The 15,378-nt window shown below is 44.8% G+C and overlaps 1 protein-coding gene across 1 annotated transcript in view; it reads left to right on the top strand.

The window, feature by feature from the left end:
* RTN4R (reticulon 4 receptor) overlaps positions 1-14,421 on the top strand; it is a gene marked incomplete at both ends in the record, with an annotated part of 73,298 nt that extends 58,877 nt beyond the window's left edge. Inside the window, one exon of the mRNA XM_084297443.1 lies at positions 12,995-14,421. Within this exon, the coding sequence (XP_084153569.1) occupies positions 12,995-14,421 (1,427 nt within the window). The remainder of the gene's footprint in view (positions 1-12,994) is intronic.
* Between the last annotated feature and the right edge of the window lie 957 nt (positions 14,422-15,378).

Here is a 15,378-nt window from a genome sequence, read left to right as displayed (position 1 = left end):
GGTACTTTGAAAGGTTTATATGGTGAGGCTGGTGCAAAGAGCACTTTTTGAAGCATGTTGGCTGGATAGTGCCCTCTGGAACTGTTAGGGTTTGCTCTCCTTGTCCTTACTGCTGTCAGAAGCTGCACAAGCTGTTTCTCCAAAGAAAGAAGAGCTTGCTTCCACTTTGGCGTGGGATAAGAGAGCAGGAAAAGATTAGAAGATATCTTTTTCTGTCTTCAAATCCTCCAAATATGAATCTCAACCTCTGCTACTGTGACTGTTCATACGCACATGGGTTTTAGTGCAGAAAAGTGGTGGATGAAACCTCATTAGTCTGTTTTGTTTAATTGCAAGTCCAAGAAAGGTTCTGAAAGTGTCAGAACTCCTACTATATGTCTCTTTGATCAGTGAATCCCTTCAAACAATAGCCAAGCCAGCTCCAAATGAACTTGATCTGGGAATCCGGGGGTGTAAATGTAGTTACATCAGCTCCCAAGACAGGATCATGGCTGTTGCTGGTGTACCAGAGAGCAGGCACTTGTCTGATTTACTCTTCTGCCTTGAATTGCATCAGGTTTAAGAAATCCCAAAGAAGGCAACAGTGTCAGAACCTTTTCTGACTCTTTTTTCTCCTCTTTCTTTTTTTTTTTTTTTTTTTTTTTTCCTCTAGGTTGTAAGACTTGAGATGTTTTGCTTGTAAATGTATATATTTCTCATCAGATGCCATTTTGGTGCCTGATGTTATTGCTTTTAACATCAGATATATCCTGTAGGTTTTATTTTTCCAGGTGCATTTTTTTTTTTTAATTCTGATATAATTTCTATTTTGCCTATTCCTAATTTGACCAACTTCATCTCTTTTTTTTTTTTTTTTTTTTTTTTTTCATTTGTTTCCACTTCAGTTAATTCCTTTGATGTCATGATTCCTTTTTCCCCTAAAATAGCACTTGGTCCTTGGTCTCCATCCTAGTGCTGAGGAAATGAATTAAACAAATAAAGATGGCAAATGAAATAGAAAAAAATGTTCACTTAGTATCATGAAATATTAATAGCCACTTAATATTAGGGGAAATTAGTCCTGCTGCACTAAAACTGCTATGCATGGAGTGACTGAACTGCAGGGTGTAAAGTTTGTGTCCCCATGGAGATTTCCAGGTCCCAGCCATAGGATGAAGGTTGTCTTCAATAAGCTTCATGGTTTGGTTCTTTTAATTAAGTAATATGCTTCAGGGCCTGAAGCAAAATGTGCTTCTACAACCTCCCTTTCTAAGACAAGCCTGGCAGTGGGAAAGCAATGTCTCCCTAGCCTGGCATGGGAGAGAAATGCCTTCCCTGCCCGCTGTGGAAGGCAAAGTTTATCGCTTTGACGGAGGGATGGTAAAGTGGTGGTAGAGTGGCAGGAATACCCATTCCTGGAGAAAAAAATGGCTCTTACAGAGTCAGCAGTAAGGAAATCTTCTATTTTCTCTGAAATTATGCTAAATGACTAAGCAAATTGCTGTGAAGTAGCACCTCTGGAGAGGGATGCCCAGCTGAGGTGAGACATCCATCATCCATTAGGAGTGGTTGGTGGAGAGTGACAGTAATCCAGCCATGGATTGATGTGCAAGCCTCCTCCTAAGGACAGTGTAAGAGCACTGTAAAAATTAGCTGACAAGGCCCCATTTCTAATTTCTTATGAATATCAGAAAACCAGGGAAGCCCCAAAGGCAGGAAAGGCCAGTCCCACACTGCTGGTAAAAGCCAGCAAGCTGGAAAACCCAGGAGGAAAGGAAAGGCTGGGCAGGTTGATCTCAGTGCTGTGTGAGAAAAAGGAAATGTTAACATAGGTAGAGATCAAAGGCATAGAAATGCCATCAGTTTTAACCTGCAGATTTCCCAGAAAATATTCTTAAACCAGAGCTTTCTTTTTTTTTTTTTTCTTTTCTTTTCTTTTTTTTTTTCCTTTTTTTTTTTTTTCCTTTTTTTTTTTTTTTTTCTTTTTCCCTTTTTCTCATTTCCTGGGATTGTTTCTAGGGATATTGCTATTGCATGGACTAATGTCCTGGTGTTTTAGATGTGGACAAGAAAAATATTCTTTGCTCATCTATCTGTATTTTCATTATATATTTAGACTTATGTCAGGCACTTGATTTACTTGGTCAAAAATACACTCTATTGAATCAATGGACAGTTATTAAATGGATTAAGAAACAGGCAGCTAAAAGCTCTCAAAATGCAATTGTTGTAGGAGGATCATTGACAAACAGGCAGCTTGCACAGTATCTTTGCAGGCTTCTGCTTTCCCCCCAGTGTATTTCACTATTTTTATGAATGATCTAGAAAATATATATAAATTAGTTGCCCGTAAAGTTTGTAGCTGACTCAAATTTTGCCATGATAAATAATGATGAAGGCAAGTCTCTAATGCAGAGCAATTGCAATTGCTTGGTAGACTGGCAACAGTGAAACAACATGAATTTTAATACAGCTAAATGCTTGGTCATCCATCTCTGAGAGCAGAATGTAGGGCACTCCGTCAGGCTGGGAGACTGCCTGCTCCAGAGCAGTGACTCTAAAATTGATTTAAGGGCTATATTGGATAACAGGTGATTATGAACATTTAATGCCCTGTAGTGGCAAAATGGATGAACATGATCGCTGGATGAAGAGGGGAAGCTGAAAACAGAACAGGGAGTTTTTATCCACCTTGATTAAAAAACTGGAGGATGTTGTCATCTACTGTAGCTGTAATGAAACCTAATGGCTGAATTGAGGGCTTTTGGCAAGGAAATCTAGTGCAAATTCCTAATGTTATATATGAGGTCTTTGAACTCAGTGTGGATATCTGTTGTAGGAGAAGTGGGTAACTCAGCCAAGCTCCAAGGGCTGGTGGCAGGATCCGCTGCCTCTCATGAGACTGAAGGCTGCAGGCTGGGATCGTTTCCCCATTGTTTGCTTCCTGATTTCCATGCAAACAGGAAGGTGTATCATTAGCATCCTATTGTACTCTTGTTTAGCTTGGCTTCACAGACTCTGCACATCTCAGGGAAATATGTTTATAGAGTTGTGGGTGTCGTGTTTCTTATCTGGCGAGAGTGAATGAGAGAGCTGCATGAGGGCAGGCAAGCATGTCTAATACCGAAACTGCAAAGGAAACAAAGCCAACTCCTGATAAAGACAGCGGCAGTTGAATTTGCACACTTATTAAAAATCAGTCCTGGCTTTTATTTGCGAATGAAAGAATGAGCTATATTACTGTGTGGGAATGTGTGCCAGGGAGCTGGGGAGAGCAGCAAGAAGGGATGCCAAGAGAGACAAGATAAAGGAGGCGGTCTATGGCTAGCCTGGGCTGGTTTCCCTGTGCACCAGTGGAGGGTCCAGGTGACCAGGGAATGCTGAGAAAAGTCCTGTGTTTGCATCACAGAGTCTTCTTTAAGACAGCTCGTATTTGATTGCATGGCTCTGATACTCTACCATTCGAGGTGATGACTCATGGGATGGGATGCAAAAGTTTGGTCTTCCAGGCTCAGAAAGGAAAAGGATATAGAAATATGATCCTCAGCCACCCACAACTACCGCTCACATGTTTTCATTTCTAGCTGTTGCTCAAAAAAGTGTTTGTGTTGAAAGTTGAAATTAAAGTGTTCTCTCCATCCCACATTTGCTCCTGAGCACTTTCTTCAGCTGCAAAGGTTGTCTGTGTCCCTGCAGACAATAAAACTGAGGTTATGGGCAATTTTCAGATTATCTGGAGCTACATTTCCTTCCAGTCTTTCCAAAACTTCCTTCTTTCGTTCCACATTATCTGCAGATGCTGGGTCTGTAGCAAAAGTTGACATAGCTGTTATTTTAGGAGAAAACTGAGAAAAATACTGCCTAGTGCAATGGGGCACTTCCAGTGCTGAAGATGTGGGGGTGGGAGTTCCAGCTGCCAGGTGGGGAGCAGTCCCAGATGGCTGGGGGGAGCAGGTGTAAATGCCATCTGCAGCTTTACCTCTCCTGTTCTGAGTCACTCACACACAGTGCTTCCACTAGTGCTGGGTTGATGTGCAGGAAATTCTGCTTCTTTAGTAACAATATTTTGAAGCATTTCTGATATACTTTGAGTTCCGTGAGAGATATAAGTCATCTCAAGAACAGGAGTATACTTCTTTTGGACACCCATTTGTCCCTGATTTCTGACAAATATGACACAGATAACACCAACTTCTGTAGGCCCTGTTATGATTCACGGCGCTTGTTTTCTCACTTAATTCCTCACAGTGTGAGGATTGCATGGTGGGGATGTCATAGATAGTCCTGGTCATGAAGTATGCTCAGTGCATTCCTTCCATATAGGACTGAAATGAGGGTCTTGGCCATTTTTAAAGCCCTCAGCCAACCTGGGGTTTGCTAGGATTTACTGGGCTGGGTATGGATTTGGTCATAAGACACTTAGCAAAAAACACATGACGTTTCTCCCAGGCCGTGAGGAAGGAGCCCACTTCCTCTCCTACTTGCTGTGCTCAGTCTGGCCAAGCTTTGCAATAAATGCACCATTGTGGTTTTGTGTGGTGGTTCAGGACCACAGCAGTTACTCAGCATCCATGACATATGATCAGGTGGATTTGGAGAGTTCAGGTTGTTCCCACAGATTTTCATGAGCATCTGTCTACAGTTGCTCAGTGAGCCTTCCTTCTGATCCTCTTCCTCTTTCCTCCTGCATGCTTGTTTTTTCCTGGGGGTGCCACAGTCATCGTGTCTGCTCCAAATGCCCTTTGCAGTCCATGTGCTTTCACCTTGCCTTTGGACACTTGTAGCCAGGCTTTTTTCTGGCCTCTTGCCTCTCATCTGTCTTCAACATCAAGTATTTGCCTTGGACTTCTCCTTTGTCACAAACTGTCCCCTGCGCTGGATATCTGGAGGTTTTTGCCTTTCCTCCAGCTATTAACATAGAATCTAATAACCAGCATGGCATCCAGCAGGTGGTCAATGTCACCTGCTCAGAGCCAGATCTCTACAGATCATATGTGTTCTGCTGAATACTGATGCTGGTGTTGTGACTGGCCCCAGGGGAAGCTGTGATGCAGGCACCTTTACAGTCTCACACTGGTGGAGGCACTAGAGGGCCAAGAGCAAGGCAGGGCCAAGGCTTTGTGATAAGTCTTCAGGAGAGTGGAATATGGCTTTTTTTTTTTTTTTTAATATATAATTCTGGGCCAAACTGATCCCTGCATGCACTGACGGTGTTTGGAGACTGTTGAAGTGAGATGTGCTCACTTAACTATCTAGAGATTTTGCCTCTAGATATGGGACAGAAGGGGAAAATAGAGCTGGAAACAGGACAGGTGGAAAAAACACAGGTTTATTACATCCCATGTGAGAACAGATGAAAATTCTGTTTCTGCAGACTTAGTCCCATGAGGTGAGGTGGCAGAGCGTAGGGGTGTAAGGAGTCCTCACTGAATCATGGCCTAGAATATCTATGGGATGTTCCTATGCCTATCCATAGGGAAAAAAAAAAAAAAAGAAAAAAAAAAAAAAGTGGTAACTAGATCAGCTTTTTAATGCATAAAAGAGAAACCCCATATTAAAAGTATGAGGAAAGTTTATTCTTTTTAAGTAAACCATTTTTGAGAAACATCTTTAGCCTGTGTTGGTAGGTAGGGGTTACTGGCTCCTTATTTTTGTGGACCAGTGCTGCAGATTGGCTTCTGGATCATGGAAGATGATGGAAGATGTCACTGCTTACAACCAACTTGCATTTTAAGATTTGGGAACAACTGTGAACAATGATAATATTTCTGCTCGAAGGAAAGTGGATATTTTGGGTACATGATTTGTTGCAGCAGGGAGTTACATGGTAAAATACATAACCACAGACTAGATGGCAGATGCAATTCAGCATTTATAAATACAAAGTAATGTACACTGGCAAACAGCCCAGATCCTTACCTAAACAAACACAAATATGGGTTCTAAATGAGCTATTGCCACTCAGCAAAGTGATCTTGGGGACTTTGTGGAGGGCTCTCTGAAAACTTCAGCCTAATGCTGAATGATAGTTAAATAGACAACAGAGTGCAGGAACTGCGAGGGACGGAAAAGGACATCTAAAGCTCTGTAGTAAGTCCGTGCTGCAGTTGCATCCTGAGTCCTGTCCTCCTACCCCAACAGTGAAGAAAACCTGGAAAAGATGCAGAGAAGTGAAGCAAAAATGTCTGGAGCAGCATTGATGCAATGACCTATGGCTTAGTGAAAACCTGAAAGAATAGAAAGGTTTCAAGGTCTGCTAAAGAGAAGTGAAAGTGGCTCAAGCAGGTCCTGGGCCACTGTTTTTCAATGAAAAGATGCCAAGGCAATGCTCACACCATTTTGTGAGCCTTTCCATCTCCATCTACTCCTGACCGCTTTCTCAGACCAACCCAAATGCCTCTTTGTCTGAGTCAGTGCAGCTTTTCTCATGTTACTGTGTTATAATGAACAGGGCTTTTCTCCTTCTCATTTCCTGGCCTCACAGGGAATTACTAGGCTATAATAATTGGTACAAGTGTTATTGTTATACTGGGACCTAATGACTCCTGTATTTAAATCCCTTGATATTTTCCCCTATAAAGGATTCTCATGACCTTTTCTTTGTGAATCTCTCACACCTCCATGGCTTGCAGCAAATCTTTGAAATTCAGCAGGAGGAAAACCCTCTGGCTATAGGAGACTTTTTTTTTTTTTCTTTTTCCTCCTCATGAAATTCATATTCAGATTGGCTGAAATATAAACTGTTAAGTATCACCTTTTCCTTCCTTCTCTGATGTTGCTGAGAGAAACACTGGCAAACCACCAAAAGAATAACCCTGCCCAAATGTCAGCTTGAGCCAATGCCGCTGCCAAAATGCTGGGAGCACTGGAGAGCCCCTGGCAGGGATGGGGAGCACCAGCAGCCAGGAGCTGCTTTGGCACCTGCCTGTGAATGGATGGAGCTGCCCTGGTTGGAATTTGTGCTGCACACAGCTCACGTAACAAGTCTCGCAGTTCAGCCCTAAGCAGTGCTGAAGAATCAGTATTCAAACCCCTCTGGAGATTGGTGAGGTGGGAATCTAAGAATTGCACATGATATAGCTCACTTTTACCGTTTCCCCTTAAAAATGTCCCTGCAATATTAAGTCTGAAAATCACATTAAGGGAGTATGATTTAGGTGGAAAAGATGAACACCTAGAAGTTAGGAAATGGCACATCTATTGCCTGGATGCATTACGGAAATGACCTTTCATTCCTGACCATATTGTATTTTTTTCCACTGAAATTCTGTCTTATTCAGGGTAGAGACTGGATATACCAATGAGCAGAACTGAAGTCGCACTGACAAAGAGAATACAGAGTACCACAGTCCCAAAGGTTCATGGATCAAGACGCAATTCCAGAGTGTGTGGGATCAGAGACTGTACCTGTAGAAGATTCTGATGCCTAAATACTGCTGCTTGGTGCCATTTATGTCACAGCTGGCTGCAGCTGCTGAGCATGGGTCTCCCAGAGGAGCTGTGCCCAATCTTCCAGCTCTCCTGTTGGCATATCATACCCTCAGGTGTGCCTAAGAGGGAATTAGCCACCTATTTTTAGACAGCTGTGATTCAGTACTGGAACAAGGTGTATGCATTTTCGTAGAATCATAGAATGGTTTGAGTTGGAAGGGACCTTAAAGAGCACCTAGTTCTAATGCCCTGCCATGGGCAGGGAGACCTTCCAGCAGATCAGGTTGCTGAAAACCCCATTTAACCTGGCTTTGAGCAATTCCAGGGATGGGGCATCCGCAGCTTTTCAGGGCAGCCTATGCCAGTAGTGGTGTGAGCAGGGACATTGAGCTCCAGCATCATCCCAAGGAGATCAAACTGACTCAGTCACCTGAGCCTGGAGAGCAATTGAGCATACTGGATTAGACATAGAGCTTCGGTGACCCATGGACTGTTCCCCTCCACAGGGGTGCCTGACACTCCAACATCCCCACAGAGCTGCAGATGCCACAGGACCTGCAGCAACCCCACAATGTCCTGCTGCCAGGTGGCTGCCCGCGGGCGCTTGCCAGCAGAGACCTGTTCTGTCAGTACTTGCTTCAAGTCCTTGGTTCCCCAGAGCTGTAACACTGCTTACTTCTCCCAGGTGGGAGTGATGGCACAGCCCTTCCCTTTTCCCCCCCTCCTCACCTTGCAGCCACTCCAGCTGCACCATCACAAAGTTTGTGATCCTCTCTGCAGCAGAGTGAGGAGGCAGCAACTGGGAGGGAAAATCCAGCCTGGGGTGAGACTCATCTAAATCAATTCTCCTACCTCTTTCACTTCTTAACTCAACTTCAACTTGAAATGAATAAAAGTGCTGCCCTCTTCCTTTTGGCGCACATGCACTCACACTCACTCACGCACATGCAGACCCACCTTTGGCTACAGGGCAGAGCGGAAGACACTGAAGCTGCTTTAGAGAGTGTCTTTCAAAGCCATGCGCTGAATTTCAAACAATACCAGTTGAGAACAGGGAATTAAGCAGCCAAGGTGTTTCTGTACTATAAACAAAGGCAAAATGCTGCGTGCATCAGCAAAAGGCTTTGTATTGTAAAGCACTCCCTTTATGCCCAACCAGGAGAGAATTCAAATGATTATTGACCCTCCACTGTAGGAAAGCCGCATTATAATATCTCCAAATCAATAGAGACAAGTGCAGAGCGGCAGAGAAAGGCCACGGCTCTGCAAACTGCAGAAAATTGCATTTTGCTTTGGCCTCTTAAAAAGTTTGCAAAGCATCTATTACAGGCCCCCGGAGCCTTTTCTTTCTAATTGCCATGTTTGACAATGCGATCGCACAGGGGACTAGCGGAAAGACAGATAATGGACCCACTTTAATTGCTTCCCAGTTCCATGAGTCATAACACTTCTGAGATGGCAAAGGGGAAGTACAGCAGTTTGACTGAAGGAGGTTTCTGGCTTTTAAGAAAGCTCTGGAGGAACAAATGCTAAGCTCAAAGCCAAACTCTTGGAGGGACTGAAGGTTCCAGGTACTGGATTTTCTTTCATCTTCTGCTTTTGACTGGAACTATCCAGTTAAGTTTTAATCATAATCTGGAATGGGTAGGAATGGCTTTTCATTTAAGAGGCATGTTATTCCAAGATTCTTTTCCTCAGGGGCAAGCAGAGCTTAACCCAACATTCCAGGAAAATGAATGATGGTGTTTGCCCATGCCAGCCAGGCTGAGGCATAGTGGGGGTTTTCCTGCCACAGCCCCCTGGATTCCTGTTTTCTTATGCCCTCAGCCAGGGCTCTGCCTATCTGGTGACCTTCATACTCAGAGTAGCACCCACTGGAATCCCTCAGCATCACAAATCCTTGGTCTGTCTCAGGAAGAGCAGGAGCCCACGGCATTCACTCTACTCCTGGCAAGTTTTAAGCTGAGTCTATGTGGTCTTTGCTTGACCACCCTCTGAAGAGCCTCATCCTTCCCCTCCATTTTTTGCCAAGGGAAAAAATGCAGTGTGATATGCAGGACAGTGTTCAGGCTCTGGGCACTGTCAGGCTGTGTCCCTTCCAGAGTGTCTTTGGGGAATATTTCTCAGCAGGAAGAGGCTTGGGTCTGTGATCTGTATTATGACATTGTGCCCCAAAATAGGGGCATGTTTCAGGCTGATAGACTTCAGCCCCAGCAGTGCCAGTTGGCGTAATTCAGTCTTGCAGGACTTGATCTAAAGCAAGAGATTACCTGAAAATACATGGGTGTAGTCCAGGCAGACAGTAAAAAGCTCTGCTGTGCTCCAAGCCATCCTAAATCTGTGTGGCTTAATTACCATGTTCTGATGTCAAGTCTTAGCAATCTTCTTGTCCCAGGACCCTGCCCTGTGCTCATCCCATTCCTAAAGTAGTCACTCACTTAGCAACTGGGCAGTCAGACCCAGGTAATATTTGCTTGGAATGGGACAGGTGAAACTATCCTGGTGCAAAGTCTTCATGCCTCACAGCACTTGGTGGGTTCCGCAGATGGGGCACGCTGAGCATGAGGAAGTTACCCGTTTGGACCTTGAAACGCCAGTGATGGAGAAGCTCCTTGGAGTAGCAGGGACAGGCCAAGGCACAGTCTCTCCAGTCTCTGCTACAGGACTGGGAATAAGGGGACTGCAGCATCGCCTTCACTTCCCAAAGCTGCTTGTGGTCTGCACCCACACCTGTGCTTGCTTCAAGCCTTGCACTGGCTGGACACTCTGGTGCCTGCTGGGCACTGAACTTCAGCGCGGCTCAGCCAGGACACAGCTGAGCTGCACAGCAGGAGGGAAACTGGAAAAAAGCTTTAGGGGGTGATTGACAGCAACTGTCTCTGGTGGAAAGAGCTCATCCGAGCAGCTCATGAACACCAGGTCCCTAATTAAAGCACACAGGCTAGCCCTGACTGTAATTAATTTCCCTGTGCTGCTCCACTGGCAGCCAGCTATCAGTGCCACTGACTCACAGCTCCCGACAGCTGCAGAGGCAGCAGCAGCAATGGAAGAAAAAAAGGGAGAAGGATTTGCTCCTTTCCTTCTGTTCCTTTGTGCTGGGGAGAAGCTGTAGCATGTCTTGAGCTCTGCACACACCCAAAAGCTGAGACAAAACTTGGCTACTTAGCCCTGGAAGCTCTGCCTGTAAGAAAGGGGCACACTCTGCGTACAACCATCAAGTGATGCAGAAGGTGGAGGAAGAGGAGAGCGTGGTTGTCTGGAAGGGCTAGCACAGGGCAGAGTGGTATTCACATGCATCCCTTGTTCTCTGCTGGCTGCTTCATGTTCTCTCTTTCTCTCCCCATGTATACATATATTTGTTATGCACTTGCCTCCCTTGTCTGGAACTAGACCAGGAGTACTGTCACTGTGATTCTTCTCCCATAGGAATAGTGCTTTATATCCATTCTGCTGTGAACATGTCACATGTTTAAGGTGTGTGGATGCATCTGGGTTGTGGTTGGATATTCCCTGAGTAGGCTGCAGCTCCTGTGGTATTACCAGGAGCAGCTGGGAAGAGCCACGGAGTCTGCAGTGGTGCCCACAGGCCAAAAGTGGTTCTGCTGGAGCATGTCACATAGCTGCAGTACCACCTGGGTCTCCATCATCTGAATCATGGAAGAGGCTCCGGAAAGGTGTGTTTCTCTGGCTGCAGTTTTTCATTATCAGCTGGAGAGGAATTGTGCTGGTCAGGGGGATGCTGACATTGTTTTAATTTCCCAGGAAGCTCCTCTTGGTGTGACATGTCTCCAGCGGGGGATTTCAGTTGTCTCGTGTTACTTTACTCCATACAGTGGGACATGATATGTCAAAACATGACAGCCAGAATGTGTCATAATACTGCTCTCAACACACTGCCTTCCAGGGATGCTCAGCAGCTAATAATATCAGGCTCAAATTATCTCAGCATGCTGAGCTGTTATTTTTTCTCCCATGTGAACGATGATGTATAGGAGTCTCCTGTCTATATTGGACTGTTGGATCTCCACAGATTTATTAGCTGCGCTTGATGAATTATTTTTACTAGAAGGAATCTCAGGCCTAGATCCCAGCCTTTCGTGACAGAAAAGTGACTTTACTATCTTGTCTTCTCTTCTTTTTCCTGGATTTCTGAACTCTGCTATTCTACCTTAAAGTGTAATGAGGCATCAAAATGCCTGAACAAACATTTTCAGTCTTTCAAGGAAGAGAAAACCTCCCACAGCTGCTGTTTGTGCTTGGGCTGGGGCTCCCCAGTGACTGGGAGGAGTGTATCCCTTTGCCAGAGGTGCTGTAATGAGCTGGGAAGGAGACACACACATCCCTGGTCACACATGGTGTTACACAAATGGAGCATCCCGCTGCTATGGCTGCTGCCCATTTGTTTTAGCTTCAGTATGTGGTTTAGAGGCAGAGATTTAATTACTTGCTGCTAATTGCTGGTAAAGCATTGTTGAAACCGGCTTCATTCACACCAACTCTTTCCCAGGTCCCCTTTCAGAAGCTGGTGTTGGCTGCACGCCTCTGCCCTACCTCTGCCCATCTTGCAGGCCCCTCCCAAACATGCCTCAGATGTGAGGAATCCAAATACTTCACTGTGATTCGAGGCCCCATGGTCCCTTGCAGTCCAGCTCCTGGGAAAGCAGGTGGTTGTCACCATGAAAAAATGTTCCTCTCGGGGGCTCTTTAACCCCACTGGGTTGCCTGAGCTCTTGGGATGCACAAAACCTGCTTCTGCCTTGTAAGCTTTGAGGAATCTCTGAATCAAGGCTTGTACATGATTTCCTCCAAGAACAGCACTGCCCTCTGGAAAACTCTCTCTTTTCTCCTCTTCCTCAGTGGCACAGATTCAGAGGGCAGAAGAGGAGAGAGGAAGGGAAGCCCAAATGTGTGGTGTAAAGGTCTGACTACTGAAGGATGCTCTTGGCTCCAAGGCCTTTGCAGGCAGGTCTGACCTGTAAGTTATTCTGAGAATCCCTTGCAGTTATTTCTTGCAGAAAGACTGGATCAATCAGAAATTGTTCATGGAAAGTCACAGAAGCCTTATCTTACATTTTGAGTGCAGGCAGGCAAGGAGCTGGTCGCACTGGATGGGACACAGAGTTGCCTAGCACAGCTCTGCCACTGCAGGTGCTTTCTCACAGCCCGGACTGTGCTAAAGGTGCCTGTGACAGAGACAAATGGCCCCTGAGGAGACAGCCCCTTTGCTCAGAGGTAAGCTCCTTAGAACCAGGCTTATTTTAGACATGCATTCAAGACCTATGATGCAAATACATAATGACTATCACTTACTTTTGTGACCAAAGTCAGAGGTCTCCCAAGTGCAAAAGGCCAAGGAAGTGCTCAGGATTTCTCTCTCTGAGTGTGTATTGCTTTTAACTATTGTGCTAAGCGGTAGAACATTTTTAATTCTTCATTTTAACTGTTTGGCTCCCCTGGCATATGTTGTTTGTGGTTAATGTCAATGCATTTAGAAGGTTGATATTCATGCTCATCTATTAGTTGCAGAGAAAAGTGCTCTCCCGTGACCCTGGCTAATTTGCATACTATTTTTGTTGTCCTTTAGGAAGCAAACTGCTGATTTTGGTGCTTTGCTTGAACATCCAGTCAGAAGTGGAGTCTTGCCCTGGGGCGTGTGTATGCTACAGCGAACCGAAGATTACAATAAGTTGTCAGCAGCAAGGACTGACAGCAATCCCCACAGAGATACCCATCCAGAGCCAGCGCATCTTCTTGCACAACAACAAGATAACCCTTGTGAGGTCCACCAGCTTCACCTCCTGTCGCAACATGACGATTCTTTGGATCCACTCCAACAACATCAGCCTCATTGAGCCTGGAGCTTTCTATGGACTCAGCAAACTGGAGGAGTTAGATCTCAGTGACAACACAAACCTGAAGTCTATCAATCCTGTCACATTCCGTGGTCTTGTTCACCTCCACACCTTACATCTGGACCGATGTGGGCTCCTGGAGCTCTCCACAGGGCTTTTTCGGGGATTGTTTTCCTTGCAATATCTCTACCTTCAGGATAATAATCTACAGAACCTGCTGGATGACACTTTCATAGATCTCGCAAACCTCACCTACCTGTTTTTGCATGGTAACAAAATCAAGAGCTTGTCAGAGAACGTCTTTCGTGGGCTAATCAACCTTGACCGTCTGCTTCTGCACCAGAACAGAGTCAGCCTGGTTCACCGCCGGTCTTTCCATGACCTTGGGAAAGTGATGACCTTATATCTATTTAACAACAACCTGACCGTGCTCACAGGGGAAACCATGGCTCCTCTGGTGTCCCTCCAGTACCTGCGCTTAAATGGCAACCAGTGGATCTGCGACTGCCAGGCTCGATCCCTCTGGAATTGGTTTAGGCAGTTTAAAGGATCGTCCTCGGAGCTAGAGTGCCACCTTCCCCCCCATCTGGCAGGCAGAGACCTCAAAAGGCTGCAGAGCTCTGATTTGGATGGATGCGTCGACTCTTTCAACCAGATTCGAACAAGTGTTTTTAGCACTAAGACCAGGTCTGGTAAACTGCCCACTGGGAACCCCCCTCTCAGCTCCCATGATGGCTCTGTGAAGTGCTGCCAGCCAGAAATGGATAAATCTTTTATATATGAAGCTAAAGGCAAGTCAGGTCCTTCCCACAGCAGCCGACCATCCTCCAACAACCCTCTCAAGGATAAGGAGAATATGTCCAAAACCAAGTACATTGAGACAGACCGTTCCAAAAACAGCAGCAACAAGCAGATAAATGATTCCCCTTTTGGGACCTTCCCCAGCATTGTAGACCCTCCAATGACCAAGTTGAAACCGGAGTTTCTAGAGCCTATTGAACCTTCCACAGTCCCAACCAAAAAGAGGCAGGGCTGCTCTAAAAAGAACAAATCAAAGGCCCAGTGCCGCCTCACCCAGCAAGGAAACAGCTCCACGTTACAGCTCAGCCTAAGCCTTTTGATCCCTCCCTTGGTGTGGAGCTTACTGTTATTCTGCTAAAATTAACTCTTTTCCTGGGTTGATGACACTTTAATACAAGACTTTTGCTGACCTCCATAAATGTTACAAACAAAAGCAAACTACCATCCACCCTGAGAAAGCTTTGTTACACAAAAGTTAACTGGATGCCTTTATAAAAAACAAACAAACAAACAAAAAACAAGACAAAAAAAAACCACAAAAGACAGACACCGAGATGTACATAATTTATTTGTCCTGAAACCTGTGAATTATACCTTTGATCTTCGGAACTGCACTTGCCCACAAAGCAGCTTTTGCTACAGCAGATGATAAAGAAATATGGTTTATTTACAGGAAAAAAAATGTGTAAGAAATGCTCTGAAAAGAATGTCTAAAATTTGTTTGTAACTTGACATCACACTGAACAATATTGCAGGTTCCCATTTGCAGAGGTAATGAATTTGATGCTGTTTTAATCCTATGTTTATGAATATTGCAGTTTTTCTGTATTCATTCCATCACACCATGTTTACGGGCAGCATTTGTTAAAGAATGCTACCTTTTCCTTCACAAGATTGCAGTATATATAGATATGCATTTTATTTTACTTGTGTACAAGTATACAAAAAATATAAAATAAAGATTTCTTTTTCCTAAGTGGTTGTCTTCTGCAAGGGATGAAGTATGCTAACTGACTAAAAAGCTGAAAAATTAAAAGGGTGTTGAGTAATCCCTGATCTGAAGGCAGGCTGAGCATTTAACATGACAGTAATAAATAAGATATACCCAGCACAGTTATGCAAGCTTTAATTGGTGCCAACAAAGGGTTTCTTTGCACAAAACATGCTCTGCTGATGCTCCTGCTTCCCTTTGAACTGTCCAACATGCTCCCCCAACACCATTCATATTTCAAGATGCTAGGAATAGCAGGAAATGTTAGCCCAGCCCCTCGAAGCTGAGGGCTCCAGGTTGCAGGTGGAGGTAAACTGTCCCAAG

Source organism: Netta rufina, assembly GCF_964035555.1.
Source record: "Netta rufina genome assembly, chromosome: 17".
Taxonomy (NCBI): domain Eukaryota; kingdom Metazoa; phylum Chordata; class Aves; order Anseriformes; family Anatidae; genus Netta; species Netta rufina.
The sequence above is the reverse complement of the archived record's forward strand: the minus strand, read 5'-3'. Positions and strand labels throughout refer to the sequence as shown.